General features: G+C 42.7%; 1 protein-coding gene across 8 annotated transcripts in view; it reads left to right on the top strand.

The window, feature by feature from the left end:
• The window catches only part of FAM135B (family with sequence similarity 135 member B), a 284079-nt gene extending 261223 nt beyond the window's left edge, over nucleotides 1–22856 (top strand). For 6 of the 8 annotated variants that reach the window (XM_001499583.5, XM_070221868.1, XM_005613299.4 and 3 more), the window contains 8 exons: nucleotides 4946–6962; nucleotides 8882–9048; nucleotides 13501–13592; nucleotides 16201–16298; nucleotides 17600–17751; nucleotides 20277–20387; nucleotides 22048–22161; nucleotides 22348–22856. In XM_001499583.5, the coding sequence (XP_001499633.1) occupies nucleotides 4946–6962; nucleotides 8882–9048; nucleotides 13501–13592; nucleotides 16201–16298; nucleotides 17600–17751; nucleotides 20277–20387; nucleotides 22048–22161; nucleotides 22348–22553 (2957 nt within the window). In that variant the 3' untranslated portion in view covers nucleotides 22554–22856. The remainder of the gene's footprint in view (nucleotides 1–4945; nucleotides 6963–8881; nucleotides 9049–13500; nucleotides 13593–16200; nucleotides 16299–17599; nucleotides 17752–20276; nucleotides 20388–22047; nucleotides 22162–22347) is intronic. The other 2 variants (XR_002810524.2, XR_011421465.1) reach the window with 1 other exon arrangement.
• The last annotated feature ends 335 nt before the right edge of the window (nucleotides 22857–23191 follow it).

The raw sequence follows: 23191 nt of genomic DNA, 5'->3' as shown, positions 1-23191 counted from the left end.
CACAGAGTTCTGTGAGCGTCGGATGGAGATCCTTTCTTATCTGAAATGTGCAATTCAAATATAAAGTCGCTTCTTGCTGAACTTTAATGCATTCAGTTCAGATTCCTATGGAGTGCTTACTTTATGCCACGAGCCAGGCCCAGTATTTGAGAAGGTGGACTACATCAATGCATGGATTAGTGGATGAACGACTCAATTCAGCGAGAAAAGATAACATGTTTGTGTGTATCTGTGTGTGTGTATCCCGATTTCAGTCTGTTTTGCTGGTGTTGCACAGTCTGTAAATGAACCGATAGGTCAATGAGAGGGAGCCTAGTGCAAACAGGGCATTCAGTGTATGTTAGTTCTCTGTCCCCTCCCGCAGTCCTGCTCACGGAAACCCAACAAGCTATGATAGATGACGGAGCTGAAATAGCCCGTGATCCCTTAAGGCACCAGAAAATGCCAGACCCTATGCTAGAGGTTTTATGTGTTTTATCTTTTTAATCGTATAAAGGAACCTCACAAGCCCTATTTCACAGAGAGAAACTGAGGTACAAGGAGTTCCTGTATGAAAGATCATGCAGCTTATAAAAGTCAGCATTTAAAGCAATTCCCTCCAACTCCAAAGCCTGTGGTTGGCCTTACCATCTCTTTGTGAGGTGTTCAAAGTCATGATGCTTGGGTGCCCATCGTTTAAATGATGGCCCTTTTAAATTTCAGAGTTTCTGCAATCTGAGATTTGTAGGGCGTTTCAAAAGTCTTGGTGACTTCCTAGGACAGTGCAACCTTGCAAACCAAGGATATTTGGTTCTCAGTATTACCCTGACATCTAGTGTCAACACTGTGCATAACGCCTAAAATGTATACTAGCTCTAGAGATGGCAGCCGATCCAGCTGCTCAAAAAAAGCTTACAGCTTTGCATGGAGACTTTGTGTGTGTGTGTGTGTGCGTACATATGTATATATTTTCATGTTCCTTATAGTTATGTAATTTAGCTGCAGAAAATTTGAAGTTAGAGAAGAAACTCACAATAAGTACCCACCATCAGGCTCCCCAATATTATCATTATTAGCCTTTGTTACAGATTGCCTTCCAGTCTTTTTTCCTATACATATTAATAGATATCCTAGTGCATATAAATCTCAGTCCCTCAACTCATGTGTGCAATTATATTGCATATCTTTATTTTTTATAAATCAACTTCACATCAGCTGAGCCCCATCCGTCCTGCTGTGTGGGCTGGAAAGTCAATCTCGTTCTTTTTAGGGCTTCTCTGCCAACCCTTCTTCACCACCCACCATATCAGTGCCCTAGAGTCTTAAAAAGAAGCAAGCTATGATTGGGGGAGGTCTTTCTAGGGCCATCTGCCCGTGCAAGTTCCTCTAAGCCACGATTGCCCATATCTACGTAGTCTTTTAGGAGCAGCATCACTTTGCAGCTTCTGTAATTTGCTTGGGACATGAGACTCAGCTGAGTCTGTCACCCAAGCACTAATAATCCCCCTTTCCTAGAAGACCCCAAGGAAGTTGCTCTCAGAGGCCTGTCTATCTTCCCAAGACTTCTCTCTGCAGATCTCTCACCTGATCCATCCCTGTCCCCATGACTGCTTCTACAGAGTTATCTATGTCCCCACTCAAAACCCAAAGCTTTCCTTGACCTTCCTGTTCTTTCACAATGTACTTTTTGGTGACTCTTTAATCCCAGAGCAAAAGCATTAGCAAATAACAAGCTATTTCCTTTTTCCTCAAGGGCTTGGTGGCCTTAATATTTATAACTTGCAAAAGAGGTTATCAGATTTGCATTCCGTTGTTTTAGTGTAGTGAAAAAAGAGAAATAAAAGTTTTTCATTTCCATATTAAAATAATACCATTTGTTCATGGTTCACTACTGTCCCATGGCTAGAATACCTACTGTGTCCTCCTGAAGTCTGTCTATGTTATCTACAATCCCTTCTCCCACCCACTCCTCATTCCCCTGTCCCAAAGCAATTGAGCAGTTTGCCTAAGACCTTAACAGTTGGCTAGACTGCCTGCATTTGAATCTCTCTTTCCAATAATTAGTAACTGTGTGAAACTGGGCAAAGGGGTTGTAATTTTTCTATTCCATAGGGCTACTGTGAGTGTGGATAAATCCACCCATAGAACACTTAAGAGTGTCTGGTGCAAAGGAATGCATGTCAAGTAATGCTATTAGTTAATATCTGACTCTACATCCATTCTCTTTGAATTAGACCCTTTGCTACCCTCATTTTCCCGTAGTCATAGTAGTGAAACCAAAATCTTGCATCCTGTCTTAACTGTCTATGATAAATCTGATAAAGCTTTCATTTTTGTGTCAAGAATCCACCAATCCACCTGTTACCTGTGATATAAAGCCCAGACTCCTCATTCATACAGGGCATTCAAGTTCATCCATATTGTGGTTCTCTCTAGCTGTCTAACCTCATGCCTTCCCCACTTTCTCCGTTCACTCTTGCTCCATCCACATGGGATCCAACTGATACCTGACCATGCACCTCAGATTTCTGGGCTTTTGCCCACACTGTTTCCTGACTAGTGTGACTCGTATCTCCGTGTCTGAAGAAGATCAGTTCATATTCTCCAGGATACAGCCCACATTCTTTTGGTAGAAAAGTGAACTGTGTTGTATCTGCATGTTTCACTATATTTTGAAAATCCCTTAAAGGCAGAGACTGTTTCACTTTTCTAGCTGATCCCCGCTTCCTCTCTCCCTAACCTATAGCCTAGTGCAGGGCTTTGCACATAGAGTTTGTCAACATGCTGTCTGTGGGACTAAATGACATTGAAGTGGTGGTTTTTTCAAACTAATACAGTTAGTGAGAATAATAGTCTTTGTTCTGTGGCATTTCTATTCTATTCTCAATGCATTTTATGAAGACAATTCATTGACTCTGTGCCAGTCATGATGTTTGCTTTGGGGATATGGATAATCCTAAAACACAAACTCTTCTCCCCAGTGGGAACAAGAAATGCGCAAATGGATCATAACATGGTGGTAGGTGTTACACTATGTGTGGGTAGAGTGGCCCTGGGAATTTGCAACGGAGAACCTCTGACATGCTGTAGGGTGTGGGAAAGTTCCCCTGGAAGAAGGGAAATTTGTTCAGTCTCTCAAGATGCAAAAATGTGTCCAGGTAAGGAAGAGATACATTCTTTCTCAATGTTTGTTCTAATTCTTGACCCAATCATAAATTTCACTCAATGCTATAAGCTGATGGTGTCTGAAAGCCCCACGCAGTTTTTAAGTAAGTGTCTCCACAGTTTACTGCACAATAACATACAATAGTGATAATATTCATTTAACTTCCATTAAAACCATACGGAGGATTCAAACTTTTTAAAGAAAATAGAAGCCCAGTCCCTTTTTGCATATGGTGTATATGGAAATTAAATAGTATATCAGATGGCTTTCTCAAGAGACCTGTGGTACAAACAGACATGGGAGGCACTTATTTTATCCCAATTATGCATTATTAGAAAGGAGAGAAAGAGAGAAAGAAGAAGAGGAAGAGGAAGAGGAGGAGAGGAGGAGGAAGGGGAGGAGAATGGAAGAGAAGAGAAAAGGGAAGCGAGGGGTGACTTAGAGAGTGAATGAGAGAGATAATAGTTTCTCCTAAAGAAAAATAAGAAAAAGAAGATCATACTTTGGCTCCCGTCATTCCTACTGTAAAGACCAAAGTGATCCGGGAGCCTCTTGTGGTCTGAATGCCTCATAGGATAATTGCCTCGGTTGCAGAGCTCAAGCTTGGCCGTGCTTCTCTGCAGAAAGCAGAAATATGCCTTCCCCACATGTAACATTTCATGTCGTAACTCTATTATGAGCTATGGCTGTGAGGCCTGCTGGTTACTATGAGTCTGCCCATCCTGGAGTTGAGGAAAGTGAATTTAACTAGGAAAAAACGTATTTAAGTTTTGTAATTGCCCAAAATCTCACAGCTGGTCAGTGTCAGTGTCAGGACTGGAAACCAGGCCTTCCTGGCTTCAAAGCTATCTTTCTACTCTATAAATACAGTACATAAGATGGAGAAATGTTTTAATATTTAAAAGTGGTAATTATTAAAAATGTTTTCGTAAGGAAAAAGAGAATCAAGAATTTTAATATTTGACAGCTGCATTAGCACAATGCAATTCTGACACTAATTACCTGGTGTTAGGTCAAACCTCAGGTTAAAGGCACGGTCTCTGATAAGACTACCCTCACTTCACATACCAGCCACGAGCTTGGGGTTACCCAGGCCTTCCACTCTTATGACCAACTGACTACCAATTCGGGGATTCCCACAACTCCCTCAGGTTTGATAATTTGCTAGAACAATTCACAGAACTCAGGAAAGTGCTATACTTATGATTACAGTTTTGTAATAAAGGATACAAATAAAGACCAGCCAAAAGAAAAGAGCCACAGGGCAAGGTCTGGAAGGGTCCCAAACATGGGGATTCCATGTCCCCAGGACTGGTCGTTCAATGTGTATTGCCCATCAAGGAAGCTTACTCAATCCTCTCAGTGTCAGGAGTTTTTGTTCAGTTTCATTATGTAGGCATGGTTGATTGAATCATTGGTCACATGATTGAACTCAATCCCTAGCCCACCACCCCTCTCCAGAGGTTGTACTGTTATCACCTGGCTCAAAGCCCCAACCCACTAATCACATAGTTGGTCTTTCTGGCATGGCCAGCTCCCCATCCTCAGTCATCTCCTTTGCATAAACTATCACAGGGCTCACCATGAGTCACGTAGTTAGTATATAAGCTATCAGGGCCCACCATGACTAACAAAGACCTTCCTATCACTTGCGAAATTACAAGAATTTAGAGATTATCTCCCAGGGACCAGGAACAAAGTCCAGCCAAATTCTTTATTTTGCAATCAGGCATTTGGATAATTTGTGAACATAGATTCTTAAATTAAAATATACTATTTTTTCTTTTTTTCTTCTTGTAGGGCATAATTTGAGTGTTTACCCTAATTTTGATGTTCCAGTGACAAGTCCTGCAATAATGAATTTAAAAGACAGAGAAGAGAACCATCTTGTCAATAGAAAATCATCTTTTAGGGAAGACCTTGTCTTGCCCACCATGAAACCACACCAGATGGACTCTGATGAAGAGGTCATCAGGTGTCCAGAGCCAGATGAGAATGTAACCACCCCAAATCATGTGGACGTGTGCTCTGAATCTCAGGTGTATCTGACAATTGGTGAATTCCAGAACAAAGCAGGCTTACCTGAAGACGAATGTTGGACTGGCCAAAAGTCTGATGTTGGAATGCTTCCATTGGCAGATGAGGACCTTCCTAGGAGTCCGGGCCCAGAGGATGGCCAGGCCCCAGCACTGACCTACATTGATGTGAAATCTAGCAATAAGAACCCCTGCAGAGCTGAACCCACAGTGGCTCGTAGTGCTAAGCATGAGAGTGGGCACTCTCAAGATAACCATGAAATAGACAGAGCTGTGCTAAGCAAAGGAGTAGCAGGTGGAAGTCATCAAAATGCCATCTCTTCACAAAAAACAGCACTCCATGAGTTAGGTACTCTAGGAAAGGGAACAGACCAAGAGAGTAAGATGGTGCTGCTAAATCTGAAGCTCATCCCCTCTGAGCCCTGCGACCCACTAAGCTCTACTTTGAGGGATCCCTTGGACATTAGGGCTTCCCCAAAGGACCCTCACACAGAGGAGCAGGACGAAGTATCAGTGCTATCTGGGGTCATCAAGAGATCTTCTTCCATAATCTCTGATTCAGGCATTGAGAGTGAACCAAGCTCTGTTGCCTGGTCTGAAGTCCGAAGCAGAGCCCTGGACTTACCCAGTGACCGGGAAGTCTTGCACCAGCTGGTTCGAAGACATGCCCTGCACAGGAACTCCTTAGAGGGTGGTCACACAGAGAGTAATACGAGTTTGCCAAGTGGGATCCAGGCATCCCTCACCTCCATTAGCTCTTTGCCTTTTGAGGAGGAGGAGCGGGAGTTGGCACTCACCAAATTGACCAAGTCTGTATCTGCACCCCAAATCAGTAGCCCAGAGGAGTCTGCTGAAGATATAGACACTATGCAGCAAGATGGAGGTCTTGCTGAAACTTCAGCTGTGCACATCAAGAGCATAGATCCCCCAGGACACGGCAGTCAACTTAGTGGTGGCTCCAGAATCCAGGACACTGGGGTAAACCATTCCCTTGTGGAGGTGGTTTCAGATGCTAACAATCCGCAGGGCCCTGGATACATAGACATCCCCAAAGGTAAAGAGAGTCAGTTAGATCCTCAAGGACCCTGTTGTCGTGATGGCAGGACTGAGAACCCTCCAGGTGTTGAAACCACAGGTCTTAATTTAAAAATACCACGTGTCATAGCAGTTGAAAACCCTAGGAACAGATCTTTTTCTAGACCACTAATGGAGACCCCTAAGGGCATGCCTAAAGACTTGAATAAGGGGAAAGGAGCTCTTTCCAACAGCAATATCTCAGATGTTGAGAGTATCAGTCACCATAAGGTGTCTGAATTGAGCCGTACATCAGATGCTGAGCCCACCAGCCTGGATTCAACAGGTGAGCAAAGCAGCTCACCTTGCATCATTGATGATACAGCATTTAGCAGACGCACTAACTCCTTTCTGGAGGTTGGACATGAAGCAGGCACTGTGTGCTCCACTGTGACTCACACCATTCCCTCCCAAGTTTTGGGAAACCAGGAGCCACAGGCAGGCACTTCTGTCATGGCATCCCACTTGACCCCCACAGAGACTTTCACTCTGGAGAGCCTGAAAGCTGTGGAGGTTGTCAACTTATCTGTGTCTTGCACTGCCACATGTCTCCCCTTTTCATCTGTGCCAAAGGAGCCCCCTGCCAGGGCTGGATTCTCTTCCAAACAGACCCCATTTCCCATCACTCATCAACCTATGGGTTCTTTTGGAGTCGTTTCTACCCATTCCAGCAAGTTGGAGGAAGAAATCAGTGAAAGGATGTTTAGGTGAGCTTGATAATGACTTACCTATCCTAGCACAGTCATTTAGATTTTTCCACGCTTGTCAAATTTCATGCATGCTATTTCAAAATTGAGATATCAGTTATTTTCTGATTTAAAGTCATATATTTATACCATACAAGTCAGAAATGTAGAATAGTATAAAAAAGTAAAAATTATCAAGCCCATCTCTCAAATACAGCCACTGTGTAAGTACTTCCACACTTTTTTTCTATGTGCATCCTTATCTATATATTCTTTTTATGCAAAAATGGGATAATTCGGCACAAACTCTAAGTTATTTTCAACTTAATATATTGGAAGCATCTTTTATGTCCATAAATTTATTTTTGCCTTATCATTTTGATGTTTAAACAATATTCCATTGTATAGATGTATCATGATTTATTAACAAAATCCTTTAGAGATGGACATTTCAGTTTCTTTTCAGTTTTTATTGTGATAAACAACTCTTTTATGAGTGTCACTGTACCTCTATCTTTGCACATTTTGCGAGGTCAGTTCTTTAAGAGCCTTTGGAGGTAGGACTGCTTCGTCAGATTTTCCTCAAGCCCCTTTTGTGTGGTTCTTAAATTTATCATTCCTTTTGCAATGCGAGAATCCATCCCTTTTTCCCTCTGTTGAGTTTGTATTCATATTGTTCCCTCATATACTGTATATTGATTAAATATATTATAGAATAATTTTATCAAAACATCCCATCCTATTTACTCTTTTACAAAACTCTAAAGAGTTACATGTTAAGATATCCACCAAAGAAATTACACAGGCAGGTAAACTTTGGATTCCTTCTTTTATAAAGTCTATTAAAAACCTATTATATGCCACGTGATCAATTTAACAAATAAAGAGCAAGCATGTCCAATGCCTGGCCAGTGTTTTCCTGGCTGTTGTAGTACTCATCGTCTATCAGGGAGACAGAGAGATGAGAGAAGAAAATGATGGCAATTGGGTAAATGGAATGGTTCACGTGTGCACAGCTGAACCAGAAGAAGAAGGAGATAATCAGCTGTGGGCAGTGAGTGTTAATAGAGATGTTGGCCAGGAAAAGCTTTTTAGAGATGACACTTAAGCTCAGGAAAAAATAGAAGAGACATGATGATGATGATGATGATGATGATATAGCTGGTAATAGGTAACATTTTTGTTCACTATTTAATCTATTTGTACTGTTCGAAGCATTTTACATAGATTACATCACTACACAAAACAACTTTGTGAATTAGATAATGGTGTTATTCTGCTTTTACAGACGAGGAAACTGAATGCAGAGAGGTTAAGTGGTTGGCGCACAGCTAGTAAGTGTCAAAGCTGAGATTCTGCCCTTGGCAGTCTGACTCTTGAGTCTGTGCTCTTAACCACTACCTTGTTAGATAACCAAGCAAAGAACATGATAGTCAGGTGGGAAAGGCATTTCAGACAGATAGACCTGAAGTCACAAAGACACGGAAGTAAAGCCAAGCAACATAATTCATACAGGGGATTATGGGAAATGTGTTATTTTTGGAGGCTGGGAGATGATGCTGGAGAAGTAGGTGGAGGCCAAGCCGTGGTGGCTTTGTAGCCAGGTTAAGAAGCATTTGCTCTGGGGAGGTCTTTTTAAAGATTGTGTGGATCCTTGGTGCTGGATAGAATCTTAGAAGTCCTATTCAATGCAGGAACCACACAGAAATCTGTGGAACCAAAACCAATATAGCCTTTGGTTTTCCCAAGCGTTTTCCTGCTTCCTTGGTCGGAACACACGTCCCTCACCAGCATCTTCCCTGAATTCTCATATTCAGCCTTTGCACTCGGCAGATACCTCCTTGTAGATATGTTCATCACTCCTACATCCCAGCTCAACTCATTTCCTATTCTACATGGAATACACAGCTTGGCTTGTGATTAATTAGTGTATTCTCCAGTTTTTATCAGGCCAAAGAAAAGTTTAAAAAAGAACTGAAGATTGATGGATTTCTGTACAGTGACTTATCTGTACTAGCTTCTGATATACCATATTTCCCACCAGAGGAAGAGGAAGAAAATTTGGAAGATGGGATTCACCTGGTAGTCTGTGTCCATGGCCTAGATGGTGAGTTCTCAAAAGGTTTCCTCCTCAAAATTCTGTACTATAAAAAATTTGTAATGTTTATGATTTAGATGAGATACTCATTCAACAGTTCCATTAGCAACCATGAAATGACAGTAAATATGCTGAATCTAGGGAAATGACATAGATGTTCCCAAAGAAAAGATGTCTCTGGCACAAAAATCTGCTGAGTAAATGAACTACATAAATGAATGGATTACTGTAGTGAAAGAATGAATAGAATAAATAAATTTATAAATCAGTGGAATGAAGGAAGGGTGAAATAGAATGAATAATTAATGGAACTAATGAACAAAAATAAAAGAAGAAATGGAGTAAATGAATGCAATGCATGTGTTATTGGGATGAAAATATTAATGGAATGCATGAATAAGTAGGATGAATGAATGAATGGAATGCATGAATCAATAAAATAAGGAAAGAAGAGACCAGCCCAATGGCTGAGTGGTTAAGTTTACCCGCTCTGGTTCAGGGGCCCGGGATTCGCAGGTTCAGATCCTGGGTCTGGACCTAGCAATGTTCATCATGCCACGCTGAGGTGATGTCCCACATAGAGGAAATAGAAGAACCTACAACTAGGATATTCAACTGTGTACTGGGGACAAAAAAAGAGGAAGATTAGCAACAGATGTTAGCTCAGGGCTAATCTTCCTCTAAAAGAAAAAAAAAAAAATCCTTGTGTGCCAGCCTGTCTTCTCAATGGGGCTGGGGACACTGGGTTGCTCTTGAAGGCACCAAGGCTCTGCCATCATGGAACCCTAGAGCTTTTGGGAACACTTCCTTCTCCTATGGGAAAAAAAAAAAAAACGAAGAAAGAAAGAAGTGGAGTGGAATGGATAAGTGGATGCATTTTGAGGAGCTCAGGTTAGTGGCCCAATCTACTTCACTGCCTATTTTTATTCACTTCTCACTTATAGACACCTTTTGCATACCAGACTGTACCAAGTTCTGGGGTTGCAGAGATCTGACGTGGTTTCTGATTTTCAAATTTCTTAATTTACTGAGATCAGCAAATACAGAACTGAAAGCTGAATGCTACAAAAGAACTACCTGCCAGTGCAGTAGAAGTCCAAGGGAAGAGAGAAGGGGCAAGGAAAGTGACTCTCCTCCCCAAATGACCTAGTCCCCGGTGTCAGCTTTCTTTAGGATTTCTCCGGTCAGTCCAAAGGCTCTGTAAAATACAGAGCTTATTAGCTCTGCCTGAAGATCTTGTGCTCGCAGTTCAGCCTGGACCAAAAGGCAAGCACTTGCTCCTAGTACCCCCTTATGAATTTCAGCCTCTCCTTAACTGGCTGAAGAAAGTGATCAGATAAATTGGAGGTACAAGGCATTTGAGTTCTACTCCTCGAGCTCAAGTTTAAATCACAATTGATCTGAAAATTGGCATGTAGAATATGTTTTCTGGAAGAATCTTGGCATCCACTTTCTGTGGACTCTAATATATAACTGAGGATCAGAGGAGAGAAAGGACTTCTCTGAGACTTCACAGGTGATGAGTTGCAAAACGTGTGGTCACGTTCTTCTTATGATAATTAAATAGGGAATGGTGGTGTGCTAGGCTTCCGTGACACACTTTTCTTAATATTCTTAATTCTTCTTGGTCCTGGGAGTAATGCGTTTATTTGTCTTCATCAATTTCCAGCTATATGCCTTGGATACCAGGACACTCAGTCAACAGATCTATTTGGTGAAGTGTCAAATAACGCAGTGGTACATAATACGTTTGAGATGATGAAGACCAGCATTTACATATCACTCACCCTGGGCCAGGCACCATTCTAGATGCTGAAAATATATTAATGTTGTTGATCTTTACAACAGCCCTGCAGAGTAGGTGCTGTGATTATCCCCATTAATAAGTGGGCAAACTGAGTGAGAGCACAGCTAAGTCACTTGTATGAGGTTTCACAGCTCATGTGAATGAGCCAGGATTAAAACCCAGCCATCAGGCTCCAGAGCCCATGGTTTCATTCAGCATTATACCAACAATCTCCTTTCTTCCACCATCCAAACCTTCATCCACCTCACTGTTTGAGTCATCTTCTTAAAATCTTCCCAGATCTAGTCATGCCATTCCTTTACTGAAAACCTTTCTTTGTAGATCTCAGAAAATAAAATAAAATAAACTCGCACCTTAGAGATCTTAGAAACCTCCTAGCATAGGAAGTTCTCTATGTTCTGACCCGCCCCATTATCATCTTCTGCTTTCCCCTCCTTGATCCAGTTCAATCCAGTTCACTCCCATTTCCAGGGACACAGGCCGTTTCGTACCACTGTGTCTTTGCTCATCTTAAGCTTTCTCTCTGGTGAGCTTTCCTCTCTCTGCATTGAATTCAGTGCTTCGCTATTTACACATTCCTTTCCCTATTTTAACTCTATCCATGTACCTTGTACTATAATTTCAAAATTAATACTGAAATTGGCATGCCTTTTGAATACGTTTATTTTAAAAAAGAAACTTCAAATAACTGCCACAAATGAAACACTAGAGTCACTTGCCACACATGAAGAATAATATGAAAAATAATTACAAAGAAAAGAGAATAATTTTACTGAAGTTTGACTAGTCCAGTTGCCAAAAAACTCTGAGCTTGAGACTCACTTTCTCTCTTAAAAAATCATAAGCTATGGGGCCAGCCTGGTGGCGTAGTGGTTAAGTTCATTGCGCTCTGCTTTGGCAGCCTGGGGTTCACAGGTTCAGATCCCAAGCACAGACCTATGCCACTCATCAAGCCATGCCACGGTGATGTCCCACATACAAAATAGAGGAAGATTGGCATGGATGTCAGCTCAGGGCCACTCCTCTTCAAGCAAAAAGAGAAAGATTGGCAGCAGATGTTAGCTCAGGGCCAATCTTCCTCTCAAAAAAGAAGTAAGAAGCTATAGAAGATGTACTTGTTTTTAGCTGGGACTTCCAATCAGAAGGATTGCAAGAAAGACAAAGAGTAACTTTCTCACTCATCAACTCAATGTATTCCTAACATAAGATCTATGGTCAACTTAGCATCATGTCATGTGTGACCAGTGTGCCCCTCTTACTTGTCTGATTTTAAATTAACATGAGACAAGATGCTCAATCTCTTTGTTAAAAGAAGAAATCTGGTCTGGCTGCAGGCTTTCCTTTTCTTCTATCATGCTTGTGGGAGAAGAGGAATGTTATAAAGATAGAGCGGCTTCACCAGTGTTTGTTCTATGTCAGAAAACTGAACTGTCGATTACAGCATTATGACCTGGGCATAAAGTCAACAAGAAGACAACTGATAACAGGCACAGATTTCTTTTAAAGGTTTCTAAACTCTACAGAGTTTTCTGGGATCCATTTGTTCAAAATCCACTTCTGAAGATATATTTATATTGACAGAGAAGTGAACAAATCGATACCAGTTATGCATATTCTCACGACTCTTTATGGTGTGCAAAATCCGAACATCTATATTCTTGCAAATGTTCTCAACTTAACACTTTATCAAATCACATTTTCTGAGAAAGTTTTAAGTTGCAGAAAGTTCTCTCTCACTCGTAACTGAAGGAGAGGGGACCATTGCCATCCCTTACTTAGACTCTTCATGATAAATATAAACACATACAACTGTTTTTTTTTTTTAAAGCCAGGTCCTGGAATGTCATTAGGTAGCTTTAAACAAGAACAACAACAGGATCAAAGAGCCTAATTTTATTGTCAGAAATGAAAGGAGTGAGTAACATTTAACTTAATAACACAAAATAAAAATATTTCCTAACAGAACATGAGCATATTATGATTATGACCCTGCGTGTCTGGGTGTATGCTCTGACGGGCCACCATCACAGGTGGTGTTTGGGTGTGTCTGTTCATCCTTAAAGATTAAGGATACTGTCTCAAGTACATGTAGTTCTCCCAAATTCTGTGTAGCACTTTCCCCATTCTTTGAATTACTTGGTAGTTTCATAAAGAATGATATAAAATTGGTTATAAACTATATTACATAGTTAAACTACTTTGAAACTATGGTTACATGTAATACAATACAATAGTCTTTGTATTAAGTACGAAACTTGAGAAGAGACTTGTAGATGTCACCTGGTGCCACATCAGCCATTAAATGGGCACCACTTGCAGAATGTCCTGAGTAAACAGAACTGGCTATGGAAGAAGGGGGAGGCAGGTGCCTCCAACTCTTCCTGTGTATAGAATGTTCACAAGACTCCTACTTATATATCAGGGAATAATTCCATTGAGGTAGGACTACTAGAAAGGCCCTGATCCTGTGTGAGGGGCAGTGGGATCGGGGGAGCACAGGACCAGTGGGTTGGACTTGATTTAGTTGTTTTTATTATCTGCTTAAGAAAAAGATGGGAAATGGAGGAAAGAGAGAAGAGGGGAAATAAATCCCTTGTGTGTCAGCTTTTATATGATTAACTATGGGTCTTGGGTGGGGTTATCTGTCATTTTAGGGAACAGTGCAGACCTCCGGCTGGTAAAGACTTTCATAGAACTTGGGCTCCCTGGAGGAAAACTGGACTTCCTAATGTCTGAAAAGAACCAGGTATGACAATGAAACTATCAGAACTGAAAGAATCCCAGAGTTATGTCTTATATGAGCCTCCTAAAGTCACCGTGACAGTTTATGGACACACAGAAAGGAGGGGACCTTGCAAATAACACTGGCCAGGCATTTGGATGGTCTGGAGAGAAAGGGCTCATTTTTTTCTTTTGAGAGGGTGAGGAAAGAGTAACAAGTGGGAACATGTGCAACAGAGACCTTTCGGCCGCACAGGGCATTAGGGTGGGTGACAGCTTGGAGCATAAATGATTTGGGTAGCTGTGGGTTTGTACTGGGGAAAGGGAGCTGCTGCTGGTGTCTGTGTAACCAATGGAGCTGCATTATGACCCTTCACAGTCAAAGGTGAACTGTGGGGTCCTTGCCATTTCAAGGTAGGTGGAGCCTGAAGCCCTAATGAGGTGTCAAAGTAGATGAGAATTTAGAGTCTATGACCAAGAGGTGGGGCTGGGTGGAGTGTTGCTGTTGATTCCCACCTCATGGGACTTGAGATGGATGAGTGCTAAGTATTCTTTAGAGGCATAGAAGTGCTTATAACTAAAGGGTCACATGACCATTGAAAATAAGAGCTGTATAGAGAGTAATCAACAAGCAGACACTGGAAGGTAGAGTCTCGCTCCTCCACTGTCAATGCCCGGTTCTGTTGCCTTCTTTTTGACACCTGCTACATGCAAAGTCGTGGACTATGTAGTGAAGAGTAGAAATGGGAGGAAGGGGAAGGAGAATCATTTTGAGCATCTACTATGTGCTGAGCACTCTGTACCTGTTTCTTCATTTAGTCTTCACGGTCATTCTATTAAGTGTTGACGCCATCATCTCCTTCTCATGGAAGAGGGAAAAGAGGCTCTGCGAGTTGTCCGGAGTTCCATAGTCAGTCTGACCTGGAGATAAAGATGCCATCCATGCCTTCTGGGGGGAATAATACCTGTGGACACCCAACTGTAATGTGTGCCCAATATGACCCATGTCCTAAGGGAGGTGGGGACTCAGGATGCGCAGGAAGTTCAGACGAGAGCAGGAAAGTGAGTGACCAGCACTTGCTGACTTTGTGTTTATGGTTTGTGCTAGGGAAACAAGGTCAGGAAACCAGCCTTCTGGGTTTGCATATCCAGCTGCTCTCTGATGCAGCCCCCAGGGCAGCTGGATTTGACCTAGATGCCATAGGGACTGAGAGCTGGATCTTTACAGACATAACTTATCTGGAGGGGTTGGTCATCAGGAATGATTATGTTGGACAACATGTTATCATTACTTCTTGAAAGCTGTAAATCTGACAGGCACATCAGATTTGTAGTACATTCCTTTACAATCACCCTGGTTGGGGAGTTCCTGATACCATGTTCTAAACCTACTCTGACTTCCAGAACATTTCTCATCATGGTCAAATCAGGCCTCATAATTACTACCATTTGTTTAATAATTCATGTTAGATTAATAATATACAGATGAGAAAACAGGGTCTGAAAGGCTAGAGGGTAATGAACATACAGTGCCTGTCTTAGGTGTGTTGCAAATATTTGACCTAATCTTTAAACTGACATTAAGGAGTAGGCTGCAGTATCTTGCTTCAAGACCTAGGAGGAGGCTTAGGTTCAGATTGGGAAGAACAGATCCAAGACACAGATTGTGTAAGCAGGAGAGCTGGCCTGCAAACATGGTTCTTTCTTATTCCGCGGACACTAAGTAATTGACCAGTATGCTTTGTCCCTCTAGTGCCTCAAGGTTCATTGAATGGCAGGTGACAATGAGCCTTAAAGTCCTTCTCTTCACTCCCTCTTCTTCCCCACTTTCATGAATGTCATGAAACCTCTTGCTCACCTTTATATCTTTGAGCTCAGCACAGCTCCAAGTAGCCCATGACATTGTAGGACAACTCCACTTACGAGAAACAATTTTTTCTTATGTTGACCCCAATTTTCCCTCCCTGTACTTCCCATCTATGTTTCCAAAAGTTAGTCCTTAAGGTTATATAAATCAATCTAGTCTGTCTTCCCCATGTCTGCCCTTTCAGATATTCGAAGACACTGGTGACATTTTTCCTCTTCCTTTTATGCTCCCATGTCCTCTGACCTTCCTTCCAAAGACACAGATGGTTTTGAGAACCTTCTCAAAGCTGACCTCTGCCTTCAGGGCTTAGCCTGGTAGCACAGTGTAAAGGCTGGGCTGGGGAAAGGGCTTGGGTTTTGGAGTCAGGCAGGCCTGGGTGTGAATCGCGGCTCATGCCCTGCCTCAACTCTCAGAGCCTGTTTCCTCCTCTGTGAGGTGGGGACAGCAATACCAGTGGGTATGTGAGACACCTGGCACAAGATGTGGCAGTAGGTGGTATCCACCCCACTCTTTTCCATTTCTCTGTTTCTCCTCTTACTCTTCAGTCATCCTCCTAACCGAGGATTCTTCGACACCCTCAGTTTCTTCATTAGAACCCCAATCGGTGGACACTTCTTCCTGATTTTGAATCCCATTCTGTACCCTAACCTCAGGCTTCAGCTCACTCCCAGAATGCGCCATGATATTTAATGGAAGGTGGGCTTGTACACACAGCCTGGCCTTACTCTGACCCCACTCAACACCCGTTTCTTCTCTCTTCTTCCAGATGGATACATTTGCAGACTTTGACACCATGACGGATCGGCTATTAGATGAAATCATTCAGCACATACAGTTGTACAACCTCTCCATATCCCGAATTAGGTAAAAGGAAACCACAGGTAGTCAATTCTGGGGGAAGAGGGGTGACATTTTTGAGTGTTTGCTGTATACAAGTTCAGCATGATGCCTTCTGTATACCACTGGGATAAGTTAACTTGTGACTCTTAATGGAGTAGATTACTTTCAGAGAAGAAATGAAACCAGGGCTGCTTGACACACCCATGTTTGTCATACTGTGTATGCGGGAGAATAAATATTTTGTAGCCCAGTAGAAAAAGAATCGGACTTTGATAAATATTCCTGGGTTTGAATTCTTCTTCTTCTAACACTCACACATTTGAATCCTGCCTCTACCAGATAATGTTTTGGAAGCTTTCTAAATCTCTCAGCCTCTGCTTCCCCATCAATTAAGTGGGACCAGCACTGAGATAATGTGTTAAATAGCTGAATGGATTGCCCACCCAATGAGAGGATTTCAATCAGTGCTAATTGTGTCCTTCCACAGTAACAGATAACTTGGTTTAAATGTTTAAATGACCAGGGTGATGGCACATGGCTTGCATTCTTTGTGCACCTGCAGTGTGTGGACATAATGATGAGTCCTCTATATGCATTATCCCGTTTAGGCCTCAGAGATAAAATACCACTTCTCTATTTCACAGGCGAGGAAACAGAGGCCTAAAGAGGTTAGGTAAAAATAAAAGGACACCAATGAAAAGAGGCAGGGAGGCATTGCCTCTCATATAATAGGGTTTCAACAAATGATTGTTTAATTTGAAAATAATAATATGTTGGATCCATAGATCTGTGGGTAGCAGGCCTACTGGAGCAGAGCATGTAGGAGGGGAGCATGTAGTGTGGGCTGACAGCAGGCAGCCCAGTAAATTTATACAGGAGAATGAATGAATGAATAGTTAGAGAGGTAGTCAGAAGTCAGGTCATGAATGGCCTCATAAGCTGGGCTACGTAGCTGGGATTTTATCCTGTGAATGACCAGGATGGTTCAATGCTGAGATGCCTGTTTTAGAAAGGATGCTCCAGGTGGACTGAGACCAGACTGCGAGCTGCTCTAATAATCCAGTGCTGAGCAAGATGCCAACACTTCTCTTCTGACCACATTGGGCACAGAAGTTTCCATTCATGAGAACCCTCTCAGGCTTAACATGGCCAAAGTTTGGAAACCCGATGGGGAAGGATTAGCAGCCCCCATTCTCTTTGCCAGTTCTCCTAAATCCGGTGGGAGGTAGAGGGCAGCTGACCCTTTTGTGCTCTCAGCGCAGCACTCTCCTGTCAACTGGCCTCTTGCTGTCATACTCAAGTGCACCATTTATGTCTCTAAACAGCTTCATAGGCCATTCTCTTGGCAACATCATCATCCGATCAGTCCTAACACGGCCCCGGTTCCGGTATTACCTCAACAAACTCCACACATTCCTGTCTCTGTCCGGGCCTCACCTAGGGACCCTGTATAATAACAGCACCCTGGTTAGTACAGGTAAGACTTCTCCAAGCCTCGTCATCCCTCACAGTTCATTCAGGCAGAGGGGAGGTGAAGCCAGAGGCAGACATTTTTCTGGATGGAGTCTTGTGACTTTGGAGCTTCTTCAAAGCATTGGATGATAGAAAGAGACCTGAGCTTAGAAAGATAGTCCTTTTGTTTGTGAGCTGAGTGAGGTTCGATTAGAGGTTTCCCAAGGGCTCTTCTGTTTCAGCGTTCTGTGAACATAAAGGTGATATCCCTGGGGCTGTGGCTGGAAAAGATTGAGGAGGTGTAATGGTGTGGAGGAGAGAGCATGGGTGTCTCAGTCTGTTTGTGCTCGTAATAAATTACAGTAGACTGGGTGGCTTATAAGCAATGGAAGTTTATTTATCACAGTTCTGGAGGCTGGAAGTCCAAGATCAAGGCACCAGCAGATTCATTGTCTGGCAAGGCCCCACTTCCTTGTTCATACATGACATCTTCACAGTGTGTCCTCACATGCAGAGGGGTGAGGGAGCTCTCTGGGGTGTCTTTTATAAGGGCACTAATCCCATTCATGAGGGCTCCACTTTCATGACCTAATCACTTTCCTATTGCCCCACCTTTAAATATTACTACTTTGGGGGCTTAGTTTTCAACATATGCATTTTGGGGGAATACAAATATTCAGTCTATAGCACTCAGCTAGAAGTCTGTTTAGGGGCAGAATCTATAGCAATGCGATTCAAATTATGTCGTTTCCAGGACAAGCCTATGGTTAAGTTCTAACCCAGACAATTAGAGAAGACTCTGGCCAAGATATTTAATCTCTATGCTACTTAGTTTCATTTTTTTAAAATGGAGCCAATCTGTATATATATGTGTGTGTATATATTTATTAGATATATATGTATATATGTATGCCTATAAACACATATGTGATATGCATGTGTGTATATATGTGTATATACATATATATATATATGATGTGTATGTGTGTATGTATGTGTGTGTGTCATGGAATTGTTGAGGATTAAACAGGAAAAGATAAAAAGAAGTTAACTAATGTGTATGGAAGGTCAACTGTAGCCGAATTCTATACTTCTTGCTGGACGGTGATGGCACAGTCCCCAGCTTTAAGGCTCTCACAGTTTCCTCTATGTTGTAAGGGAGGGACATCATGGAGGGTAAAGAACTGTTGCTCATTGAATTTTGGAAGATGAGCAGAATTCCAAGACAGTGCATTCTGGATGAATTTTCTGTGTAGAAGAAATAGTGTATATAATAACATAGAGCGTGATACAATCAGCAAACAGCTGGCGGGTCTTTGTAACAGAAATCTAGGATCATCTGGAGGGGTGGGAGGTGGCAAGGAAGCTCCCAGAAAGAGCCTGATGGTGTAGGGCCTCACATGACGTAACGGGGTGTTGGACTAACCTTGCAGACCATATGGATACTACTACTAATGGGGTGGTAACTGTGGAAGTGACATGATTTGGTGTACGGCAGCTCGAGTAGGTCATTGAGTCTTAAATAATAATAAGTAGTTTATTAAGTTATATTCCTAACAAAGACTTCAGCAGCGTCTGGTTGCCCTAATTCATTATGTGGCATCTGGGGTCACCTCTAAGAAGCTCCCTCATCCTGCCCATCTTCCAGCCCTCTGCCTCCCCCCACACCCTACAGCTGCCCTACACTCAGGGCAGACTGAGCTGCTTGAGGTGGGTCAGATTTGTTTGTTTCCTTTACATTATTTTAAGCACATTATTTGTGAATGTGAATTATTTGACACATCAATACATAACACATGGAAGTCCTTTCCCCTGCCACTCACTCTGTCTTTCCTCAAAACCAGGGAAGCCATCTTCCAGTGGAAACAAATGATTTAAACCACATTTAATTTTTTTCCACAATGATAAAGTAATCTTGCTACATTACAAAAAGTTTAAAAAAGAGATCTTACCAATAACTCTTCCATATCTAGAGTAATTTTGTATAGTTCATTCTACTTATCTTTGCCAGCACACATTTACATAGCAGTAATCATAATATATAGAGACACTGTATCTTGTTTATTTCCTTGCATTTTTATCAAATTCATTTTTTGTGTGTTCTTGGGTCTTAATACTCAGACTCATCAGTGTTAGTGTCAGCATAACCATAGGTGAATGGATGGACTCTGAGATGAAAGGTGGATTTTAGTTTTCCCATATCCTAAATGGATCTTTAAGGAGCGTTCTTATATACATTTTTGTATTTAGGGTTCTTTCCTTAGGCTTGATTTACAGAAGGGGATTGAATAGATCGAAGGATGTGGATAGCTTCCTGACTCCTGAAACCTGTCACCATATCATTTTGCAGGATGAGTTGTATCCTTGCCACCAGTACATAACAATTCAATGTCCTTCTAACATCCTAAGAATTTGCTAAAATGCTTACTACCCTCTTATTTTTAACTTAACTAAAAATCACAGTTTAATGTCAATTTCTCCCCATTTCTTTTTTGCTTTTGTTTGTTCTATGTGTTTGATTTTTGTTTTGTTTTGTTTTTGCTATTCTAGGCTTGTGGCTCATGCAGAAACTGAAGAAATCCGGGTCCCTTTTGCAGCTGACCTTCAGGGATAATGCTGATCTGCGCAAATGTTTCCTCTACCAACTAAGCCAAAAAACAGGTGAGTGGCTTCCTCTGCAGCATGCAGCTGAGTCATGAGTGTGAGCTGAAGACCCAACCCCTGAGACCCAGATTCCCTTCAATGCTTTATTGATTCGCTCATAAAAGGGGACACTCAGGAGGTGCAGCATGCAGAGCCTCGTTAACTCATTGGGAGGCCCACAGCTACCCAAGAGCTCAGCTGCTCCTGGCCTGTCTCCGCCACGGCATGTGAATGATTCACAGATGAGAGCCATTGTGCGTATAGCGCATCAATTTGACACACGGAAACTGCAGCCTCTACTTCCCACGAATCTTTTAATATCCCAATCACATAGTCCCACAGTCCGTGTGCCAAATCACAGCTCCTTCACCCAGGTTCAGATCCACCTATAAAAAGGGCAGATAAACACTGTCCATTTATGCTGACAGTGCAGGGGGAGAAGGAGTCCTTCTTAGGCAGGCGTGATATTACACCTTCACCCACCTCTGTAATGAGGAAGTACACAGAGGTGTTGAAGACCCTGCCTGTCATGAGAAGGAGCAGAGGACAACAGTGGTCTCCATGTCCAGCAAGAGAGCAGCGGGATTGACCAATTGGGTTGTTCAGTCCTGCCGAGCAAGCCAGTCTGGCCCGAGTGTTTTCCCATGGTCCACAATCTTCCATCAATTATAAGCACTAATTCTGTTGATGTCTCTGCTCCTCCGCACATGTGAGTCTGGCATGGCCACAGGCTGATGTATAAACTTCGGCAAGTTCCTTTCCCACCTTGTGTCTCTGTGCATTAAGTTGAGCTCTCAGGCTTATCCCCCGTGGGGAAGTGAGGGAAGCAGGATTGGGCAGAGGGGGAAGTTGGACTTCCAATGTGGTCACTACAGAGACCTCAGCAAGCCCCGCCCATGGGGACCGTGACCCTACAGAGATATCCTGAAATAGGGCAAGTCAGTCTTTGTACCCCCCACCCTGTATCTGCCTGTCATTGAGACAGGCTGGCTCCCAAAGTGTGGTCTTGGGATGTGCTCTTGGATGAGAAGACTCATTTCATTGGAGGCAACCCCCTGAAGGGAGCTGGGGCTGAGACAGTCCAGATGGAGGACCTAAGTGGCACATTGCAGCACCTGGAGGTGGGCTGGAGGTGGGCTATGAGGACTGAAGGAATATGCTGTGATGTTTAACTTGGAAGATCTTTCAGTCTCAGTGTGGGAAACTGATTGCAGGAAGGCAAGACTACACCCAAGGAGGTGAGTTCAGAGGCTGTTTTCCTGTAGCAGGTGACATGATGAGGACTGTAATTAAGAGAGCTGTCAGGGTTGACGAGGAGGAGTAAAATGCTAGATTTACTTCCTTGTGGACTCCTTCATATACCTGGCCCAGAAAGGCTTCTTCATCACTTAGACGTTGCTTATCTGTCACTGTTCCGAGGAGCTTGCTAAGGATCTCCTTAGCTTTCATGGCTGATGAGAACAAAGCCTTCATCTTCCCTCTAAGGTACAAAAACTCCAGTGTAGCAAATTATTTTCTTAACCTTTCAGACCAGAAGGTCCTCATGCAACAACACAACCAGTGTGTCTGGTATCTTCTCGTTTTGCCTCTCTCTGTGGCAAGTTTGTAAAATGTGTGCAAACCGGAGGATGTAAGTTGAAACTACCTGGGTAACAAGCACCCAACTGGCTTGTTGCAGGTCTGCAGTATTTTAAAAACGTCGTGCTGGTTGCTTCTCCCCAAGACCGCTATGTGCCATTTCATTCAGCCAGGATCGAAATGTGTAAAACTGCCCTCAAAGACAGACACACAGGTAAGCCGCCTTTAGTTTTATTTTTTTAATTTAAAAGTGGAAGTAAATTCATGAAATTGATGACACCTGTTAGGGAACGTTAGTAGTTCTGTCAAGGAATAGGAGCCTCACACACAGGCAGTGTTTTTCTCTGGATTCCACTGCTAAGTTCTGCACTGATTTCGTATCCTTTTCCGCTTCTTGCAGGGCCGGTTTACGCGGAAATGATCAACAACCTTCTCCGCCCACTGGTTGAAGCCAAGGACTGCACTTTAATTCGACACAACGTGTTCCACGCCCTGCCCAACACTGCCAACACCCTGATCGGCCGAGCGGCTCACATTGCTGTGCTGGACTCGGAACTCTTCCTGGAGAAGTTCTTCTTGGTGGCGGGACTCAATTACTTCAAGTAGTGGCTTTGAGGGAGCGGGCCTTGGGGAGCTCGCCAGAAAAGTTTAAGATTGATGAGAGCTTTAGCTGAGACATCCTTTTATAGACCTCCACCGTTCCAGGTAGAGCTTAGCGGGGAAGGCGCTGAGGGGTGAGGGTGGGGAGGGAATGGACGTTCGAGGTGCTTTCATTTTGGAGATTTGGGAAAGCCGAACCAATATTGTAAAAGACAAGAGACTTTGCCTGAACCTGTCTAGCCACCTGGAGTCTCATTTAAGATGCTTTCTAGGAAAAATATGAGAAAATAAAGAAACGGAATACTTGGAGTTGGTGAGCCCACCTTTTTAACCACTACTGGCTCACAGAGAGATCACTCCAATGTAACTAGATTTGTTCAGTATGTTACTAGCTCATAGCTTTATCATTTTTGATTAAATTAAGTGCACACAAGCATTTCAGAACTCAGGTTAACCTCTGTGCAGAAGTGGAACATATTTGTGTAAATATAATCCTTAATAGATTCAAACGTGCCACTCATTCAAGACAATGTGATGCCCATACTCATTCTCTCCTCATATTTTCTCAACAAGGGGCAAAGGAATGCTTTATAAACTCCAGTTTTATTTCGTAACAGCAGTGGGTGGGGTGACTTAAGGTATGG

This window comes from Equus caballus, chromosome 9 (assembly GCF_041296265.1).
Source record: "Equus caballus isolate H_3958 breed thoroughbred chromosome 9, TB-T2T, whole genome shotgun sequence".
Classification (NCBI taxonomy): domain Eukaryota; kingdom Metazoa; phylum Chordata; class Mammalia; order Perissodactyla; family Equidae; genus Equus; species Equus caballus.
This window is presented reverse-complemented; position numbering and strand designations above follow the sequence as displayed.